The sequence below is a fragment of the Belonocnema kinseyi genome, chromosome 1, assembly GCF_010883055.1.
Source record: "Belonocnema kinseyi isolate 2016_QV_RU_SX_M_011 chromosome 1, B_treatae_v1, whole genome shotgun sequence".
Classification (NCBI taxonomy): Eukaryota; Metazoa; Arthropoda; class Insecta; order Hymenoptera; family Cynipidae; genus Belonocnema; species Belonocnema kinseyi.
The window spans coordinates 117,705,245-117,714,020 of record NC_046657.1 but is presented as its reverse complement, the minus strand read 5'-3'; the positions used below and the strand labels follow the sequence as shown (position 1 = coordinate 117,714,020).

Genomic DNA, 8,776 nt, shown 5'->3' with positions numbered 1-8,776 from the left:
TGATAAAGCCACCGAACGCGTCCTCGGGTTGCGGATAGAGGGTGCCTGTATCAAGGGTTTCTGCTGAATATAGTTACAAAAATAAATAGGCAGTCGCGGACAATTGTCCAGGGGTGGTCCCGAAGGAATTAAGCCCCAAGCGGAGCTGTGAAAACCGTGCTGAAAGCTGAATGGCACCTGGGTGAGGTGTCTAGAACGGTGCGGTTCAAAACAACAGAACACGCAGGGCTCCCGACAATGGGTCGGCCAACAATGCCGAGCAATCTAGAGGTGGGGGAGCCAATGAAAATGGATTCAATGCGATGGATCGGCGGGATCTCGCGACCTTTGGGTGGACGGAGCGACTGAATCACGACTTGCAAGAGTGCTACGATGCGAGTGTGGCCCCTGAACGGGTTTACATGGCACGGCTGCATGCTCTGTGGTGCGAGAAACACCCGGAGCTATCGCAGTTTTCGCAGCAACGTGTGCGTAACCATGCTGAACTACTCCGAAAAAGGGGCTATGTAAGCGGAACGCCTACTCTACCACAGCTAGAACAAGCCCGCAACAGAGAAAGAGAGGCGACACTAAGACCAACCGCGGGCAGGCATCCAATAGAGAAAGAGGGATGCTTTACGACCCGGAGGAACATCAACGCCAAGGCTTCTCTCAAACCTAAAGATCTGGCTGAAATGGAAGACGAGCTTCGTGGGCATTTTTCCGGAGAATCTGACCTCTGGGCTATCAATTATTGTGTGTATAATGCAACGAGAGCTTTGGCCGATGCGAACCGTAAAACAAAACCAACGGTTGATCATAAGACCAAAAGACGAATGCATCAACTTGCCATAAAGATAGGTTGGGCAAGACATATGCGTCCCGCATTCAGTGTGTGTGATCTCCTGTGCTTTCTTCATCCGGGATTTCCGGAGCGAATTCTCAAGATAGATCAGATTTAATACATTTTGCTCACCCCTGACACTGAAGTTAAGTCCGAATGTTTCAGCAGCCTCCTGCGCTGCTTTGTACAGAAACGCTTCTTTGCTCACTTATTCCTGCTTCATGACCTTTTCAGAAAAGGGTCTATTCCATTTGGGACTCTATATACTCTACCCAGAAACATTCTGTTGTGAAGACATTCAAGATTTGATATTCCGCGACCACCTTGACTGAGTGAGATGTAGAGTCGCGGAACTGAAGACTCGAGATGCATGCTTTTGTTCATGTGCATAAACTTTCGTGTTCCGATTTCAAAGGTTGTGAGTTCGTTCTTCGCCCATGGCATCATTCCAAATTAATATAGTAGTACTGGAAGGGGAAGCATGTTCGTTACAGATACTTTGTTGCTGACTGACAGTTCGCAAGACCAACTGTGCTGAATGAGACGTTTGTAACTGCTTCGGAGAGCATCCTTTATAGACGGGCTTATGTTGTCACCCTGTAAGACGCCTATCTGAAATGTGACCTTGCTAGTTGTCACACGATTTTTTTCCAGATGAAATAGTAAATCTGGTTTTCCATAGCGACATCAATCTCTCTATGCACCTCACGATTTATGGATGAACCTTTAAGCGGTCGAAAAGACTGGTTATAAGTCTATGGGAGGTCGAATCAAAATATTTCCAGTAATCAATCCAGGTCATCGATAGGTCACGCTGGTAGGATCCTGCATCTTTGCAGACACATCTATCGATGAGCAGGTTCTTCCGACATCCTGCTACGCCTTTCTTTGAGCCCCGCTGTTCATACATTTCTTGCCACACAGGTTCAATTGCCCGAACAATCCTATAATTTAGGATAGCTGTGAATATCTTATACAGTGTGTTCAGACAATCGATTGGCCTGTAACTCTTCGGATCAGATAAGTTGTCAAAATCCAAACCAGATGCTGATAGGCTGAAGGAAACTTTCCACCAGAAGGTCTTGATATCAGCTGGTGCTGGAGCGAATACTTTTTTATACCTCTTAATACTTGTCTCACTTCCTCGGTAGTGATGGGTGCGCATTCTTTCTCAGATCGAACAGCTCCTTGAAGCTATATATGTTCTCAGAGTCTTCGTCCAGTATATGCTGTACTTCGTCGACTTATATCCAAAATGATTTGACCTCCTCTGGTTTGGGCGGATGTCAACATTGACTTATTTCAGCACCAGATAGTATCCGTGTTCTCTTAACAATATGCTGCCTGATGTTCAGCAGCTTTGACTTATTGAGTGTGGCCTTATACCTCTTATATTGAAAAAATTTTTTTACTGCTGCAAAAAAAAAATTGCGATTATTCCGTGACCTTTTATAGGGAATTTTAAGGTAGAATTCGAATTTCAACAATTGAAAAGTTTATTTTTCTGATTTTTCGAGTTATTTAAAAAGGCACCCAAAGGGGACCCAAAGGGGTCTTCACGTGTACTTTGTAGAGGCTGCATTCGGTTCCTTCGGTTTGCCAGGGAGGCCGAAAAATAAACGTATATATATCATACATTTGATAAATAAAATTATTAATTTATTTCAGGAAGAAACAGTGAAACATTTGCTAAAACGAGGAGCGGCAGCAGATAAGCTCGTCCTTGGTTTGCCTTTATATGGTAGAACTTTTGTTCTTTCATCAGTTCCATCAGACCAAAATCAAAATCCAATTGGCTTATCAGCTGCGGAAACAGGCTTTGCAGGGCCATTTACAAAAGAAAAGGGATTTTTGGGATACAACGAGGTGAGATTGAACATTTTTTTAAAATTATTTGCTCTTTTATTGTTTTTATCAAGGTGTTAAGCAATAAGCATAAATTTGCTAAGTTTGCAGATATTCTAAAGACTTTGTTGAAGTTTTGTTAAAATTTGTTAAATTAAAAAAGAATTAGTATTTTCCATATTTTTATAGATCTGCAAGGAGTTGATCGATAAAAGCAAGCATTGGACATCTGGCTGGGACGAAAATTCGAAAACTCCTTATGCCATCAGTGGCGATCAAGTCATTGTTTACGATAATCCAAAAAGCATAATTTCTAAGGTAAGCTTGGTCCCAATTTTCTAGCGATGTGTGGCTCTTTCATTAACGATAAATAAATCTGGTCAATCATAGTTTCATTAGTCTTATTCCCTTTATCTCCGTTGAAAATGGTAAAATTGAAGTACTAATATAATAAATTTATGTGCTTAGTGAATACTGAAAAAATTAACTTATTATAGTTAAGCATTAAAAACACCTAATTTAGCCTGGTATAGCCTAGATAAACTGTAACAAAATGAACTTGCGACTTGAGAAATTTTCTAAAATCGACAAAATTATTCAACCCAAAATGTTGATTGATAAATGCAAACGAATATGCTTAGATGAACAAAAATTATGTTTATTTAACCAAAAATTTTTCGGATATAAGCCAGATGAGGTCAACCATACGATTTGGTTTAATGAAGACATTTTTTGGGTGCATAATATACCTTACGCTGCACGATAATTATTAATCAAGAGTAAATTAAAGTGGCCAGAGTCTCCAGACTGCCAAATATAAATTATATAAATCCAGAGCATTACGCAGATGTTGGCCATACTGGACGGTAACGGCACTCTTCGATCGTTACTTCTTCTATTATATTTTTAAATTACTGAACCAAATTTTTGCACTTGTTTTCGTTTTTACGTATTCACACGAGGTCACCGATATTTCAGAAATTTTAATAGAAAGGTATTTTATAACTAATAGAGCAGACAGCTGTTCCCTTCGGGAAGCGAGGTATACAGATTAGCAACGCAGCGTTACAATTTAGGAATTTAAGGAAACTATTTGTAATTTTCATATAGCGTTCCTATATGTTTATAAGAAATTAGTAAATTTAATGTAAAAGTTACTGAATTTCGTGTTCAGCAAACTATCCAGTAACCTTATGAACTTAAATGTATCGGAATTTTCCAAACATTTCTGACAGTATATTTTATTTAAGGTAAAAATAAAATATATTTTCTTATTAATAATTTTATGCAACCAAAGCATGAAAAAGATTCACAATTGACAGTCAGATTTCTAAACAACCTCCCTTTCGGCTTATTAGAGACAAATTTACCACCAAAGGGAAAAAGAGAATGAAAAAGGAAAAAGTCAACGAAAATCAACCTCTTACTTTTTCCTTAGTCTTTCTTCATCTGCTTTATACTACTAGAGAACCAACACGTTTCGAGATCAATGAACATCGCGTACTCCAGATGGTAATAATTACTACGTTTATGGATTATTTTTTCATAAAATATGCTTAAGAATTTCCTTATTGTCACTCGTTTCACCTTATTCGTATAATATGGTGAAGGTCCCCCTAATATTTTTTTCATGTTTCTCAATCCTTTTACTAGATGAATTATATTGATTCCAACTTTAAACACTTTGAGAAAAATGATAGATATCTCAAATGTTTAAGACCTGTATATTCTGCATTTTAAATTTTCAAAATGATAATTTCAATATTAACAACATTTGCATTCTAAATTTTTTAGCTTTAGCGCTAAAATCAATCACTTTGAACCAGCGTTTCCATCAAGTATGGGAAAAATATCTCGATTTCTTAGAAATCTTTACCCTGCTTTTATGAGCATATTTATGAGAAATATTCGCACACCTATTTTTCTGTAACAATAAGCTCAATGTTTAACATACTGACGGTAATAATTATACTACGTACCGTCCAGGAATATCAAGACACATAAAAAAAACTACACAGTAATATAAGAATCTAAATTTCAGTCAAAAAAGTTTACTGACTTTCAGATGTAATCAAAAGAATCATTCGCCGGTTGAAATCGGCGAACTCTAAAATTAGACAGATTGTTTCTCATTGATGTTTCTTGATCTGCGAACTCTAGGATGGCATCAGTGAAGCACATCATGAGAGGCAGGCTTCGTTATCGAGCTCCTCAATGAGTTCAGCAGGATCAGGGGCAGACTCCTGCGGCTACAAGGCTAATAACTGTCGACCATGAGAAAGTCGCTCTGCTACATTCCACAGATCCAGCCCCCACTCGCCCATAGCGTCTCGTGCTACTGGTATCTCAACCTCCTTTTCTATCGTATCTTCGTAGTGCGCTGCAGGTGCAACTAGTTGTTTTTGCGCTTTCTTTTCGATGCTACTTATTTCGACCTCAGATATAAGATGGCGTCGTCTAATGGACCTTAGTTGATCAGCAAGATGTTATTCAGTCACTCTATGAGCCAGCTCGGGATAAAGACCCAAGAGAACATGATATTGCTCGCCCCTGACGGGGCTTGCCCGGACCGATGCCCGAAATTGACATTTTATCACGTCTCTATGGTCTCTACGATCTATCGGTCTCTACGGTGACCGAATGGGGTCGTTAGGGGTACTTTGTAGAGGTTCCATTCGGTTCTTTCGGTCCACCATGGAGCCTAAACTATTTCTTTAAAAGCTGAATTTTTTGCTAAATTGAAGAGCCGTTCAGCCGTATCCCTGCATTCAGAATCAGATGTCCTACTCTCGTTAAAATTCAAGATTTCTCCATCTTGCTACTCTGACAACATTTTTATCTACTAATTTTCACACTTTCAACTACTTATCGCTAGAATAAGCAAATTATTTTTTGTTATACAGTGTTGGTTGGCTGTCAAGTCTTTGTACTGATTAGTTACTATTCTGGTGCATTTATTTGAATCGTATAATTGTTTAGAAAGTAGAACTTAGATTTTTCAAGTTGACTGACAAGTTTTTTTTACTTAAATGTCATTTTTTGTTTTTCATCATTTTAGGTCATTTCAGCCACTTTGCACACTAATACTAGATGTTAATTTTTTTAAATCCTTAATATTTTTTGAAGACAACTAGAAAATAACAATTTTCAAATTTTATTTCAGAAAATTTGGTTCACTTGTGTCCTTTTTTCAACATTTTTATACTATTTTAGCAACTTTTTAGGAAAACATAAACTGTAATTTTTGGATCAGCTACATGTCTGGATAGAGCTTAAAAATCCTTTTCTTGAAAAAAAATGTTTTTACTTTAATTTAATATACCATTTCTCGTTATTTTAAAAACACCTCAAAAAGTTCGAGTTTTACACCACTGGCACAGTACTGACCCGGTTGTGCAGCTGACTGTTAGCCAGTACTGGGTAAACTACCGCCTGTCTGTACTGGTGGGCAGTACTGAGCCAGTATTGCGCCGCTGGTGAACTGCGACACACTACCGACATTTCCACCTAGAAAGTTGTGGTCGCTCCCATGCAGATGAGGTTCTGCTGCTAACCTCTTCTTGCCGATGTTCTGGCTGGACAGTAACCCTTTAGGGTATCCGGGTGATCTGGGTATGATTTAGAGTATCTGCCCATTACGTAGCTAACCGCCACGAGTTTGCATGCGAAGATTTTTTTTTAAACCAATATGAAACGAGAAACTTTTTTGATAATGTGTACACAAATTTCGAAAGTTCAAGACTCCTGATTGTAAAGTCTAAGTAAATAATAATAGATATTTGAAAATCATATGGAAAAGGGACCTTGAAATCTCCTCTTTAAAATGAGCTTAAAAACTATGCAAATGTTTACTGGTTCTTTAATTACCATAGAAAATATATAGAGGCGTGCGGCGGACAAAACTCGCTCGGTCTATAGCGTCGCTCTATCTTCTGTCCTTTGTCAATGCACGGGAAATAGAGATAAAATACTGCAGTGCTGTTCAACCATGCACAGTAACACAAGATGATGAATTTTAAATGTAGATGAATTTCATTTTTGCATTAAATTAAGTAAGTCACTTAATTTCAACCAGAAATGGCACTTAAGTGCAGTTTCTCATATCTGATATACAAGTAATATGATAATTAACTCTGACAGGTATGTTGAGTTTGGGATGGTTTTCATTCGCGTGTTCTGAAATTCGATGTGTGCTGGTAAAAATACGTGCGCGAAATGCGATGCGCAAACACTTTAATGGATTTCGGCGATTTTAGAAGAGGAGCCGAGAGAGCAGCTGAGAGTAGCCAATATGGCGTCGAAAGTGCTGGAAAGTATCGATCAACACTGAGCTAATGATAGTCGTTTCGTCAGAATTTCCTATTTTAATATATGTACTCAGATCTATAACGTATTTTTATTAAAAATGGAATAATCGTACATATGTCATAAAGAAGATATAAAAAAGGATTGAAGTTCCTTCCACTAATCTCATCGACTTGGAAGATAAAACAACTTGATTTATTAGGCATAAATGAGTAATTTATTCAATGCTCACATTTAAAAAAAGTATTTCCTAGAATTATTCAATTTTTAATTTCATATTAATTTGTTGTTCCTAATAACTGAAAGATAGCGCATACATTTTATGAATTTCAACAATCAGCTGACTTAAATTAACCTATAAGTTTCATCTCACACGCACGCGTTGACGGAAAGTCAACAATCTTTCTATCTTAAATTAACCTATAAAGTACATTTTACGTACATAAAGCAGTTGAATTTCAACCAAGTGCGTCACTGAAAGTCATGTTATCATCATCAGTTGACTTTCAACTGGCGAATGATCCTTTTGGTTACATCTGAAAGTCAACCGCTTTTTCTACTGAAATTCAGATTTTTGTATTACTGTGTGCGATTCTCGTCTTGCAAAGCGAAAATATGTAGAATATGTCCGCCTCTACATTTTTTATGATAATTCGAGAACCAGTGAATACTTTACAGTTTCTTGGGCTCATTTTGAAGAGAAGATATTAAGTTATTTTTTCATCACTTTCAAATTCTTGCCATTATTTTCCTAGACTATGCCAGGGATTGAAGTTGAATCATGTAGATGAGAAAAAATAAATAAATAGTCCGGTCTCTCTCACTCAGTCACTCAGTTTCTATTTACTAAACAGTTTATTTAAATTTCTTTTAATTCTGTCAATTATTCTACCTTTTTTTGCGAAGATATCCTACGAGAAGTGAATGCATGTTTATAATCGATGATTGTTTAGATGTTGATCTTCATACTTCTGGATGATACTGTACATTCATGGGAAAATCGTTCATAAATTTACTTAACTATTTTCTTACTTTTCATTTATCCCGTCATTGCCATACTAGCATATGATACAACTTTTAACCCTCCCACACCCATATTTGTCTTCACATGTATCATAAGATTACACATGTTTTTTTTATTTAAAAGGTTCAATTTGCGAACAGAATGGGATTCGCAGGCGTGATGGTATGGAGTATCGACACCGATGATTTTCGTGGAGACTGTGCGCCTCTCCACCAAGAATACCTGGACCCACTGAAAGGCCTTAATTTCCCTATAATGAGAATTATCAATCAGGCTATCGACGATGAAGAAGAAGGAAATAATGAAATTTCTTCCACAAAAGCACCACCTGATCACGATCATCATCATCATCATTCATCCGCTTTTGTACTCAATTATAATTGTATTTTGATTGTAATTACGAATGTTATTTTACTGAAAATTAGATACTAAAGTTTCATGACAGTAACTTTTCTTGAAATTTCACTTCAGTATTCAATTTGTTTCATTCAGCGTACTGCATATTATGTAAGAATTTTATTTTTGTACTAAATTAAAATTCTTATTATACAATTATATACTATTTTTGTATACATAAGAAAAAACAGAAAAATTACTCTCTAATTCAATTACGTTTGCTAGAAAGACAATAGTTTAACATATTTTATTTTATATATTTATGAATAAAAAGAAGGCATATCATTTTAACCGTATTTTAAAGGTTATGGTGATATTTTTTAATATCCATACCAGACTGAGAATCAATTCTTTCTGTTGTTAAAGACATTCATTTGCGTAGG

The 8,776-nt window shown here is 36.9% G+C and overlaps 1 protein-coding gene across 2 annotated transcripts in view; it reads left to right on the top strand.

Annotated features, from left to right (window-relative positions):
• Positions 1-8,745, top strand: part of LOC117174474 (probable chitinase 2) — a 15,703-nt gene extending 6,958 nt beyond the window's left edge. Inside the window, exons 6-8 of one of the 2 annotated variants that reach the window (XM_033363630.1) lie at positions 2,492-2,689; positions 2,858-2,986; positions 8,121-8,745. In XM_033363630.1, the coding sequence (XP_033219521.1) occupies positions 2,492-2,689; positions 2,858-2,986; positions 8,121-8,429 (636 nt within the window). In that variant the 3' untranslated portion in view covers positions 8,430-8,745. The remainder of the gene's footprint in view (positions 1-2,491; positions 2,690-2,857; positions 2,987-8,120) is intronic. The other variant, XM_033363638.1, reaches the window with a different exon arrangement.
• Positions 8,746-8,776: the final 31 nt, after the last annotated feature.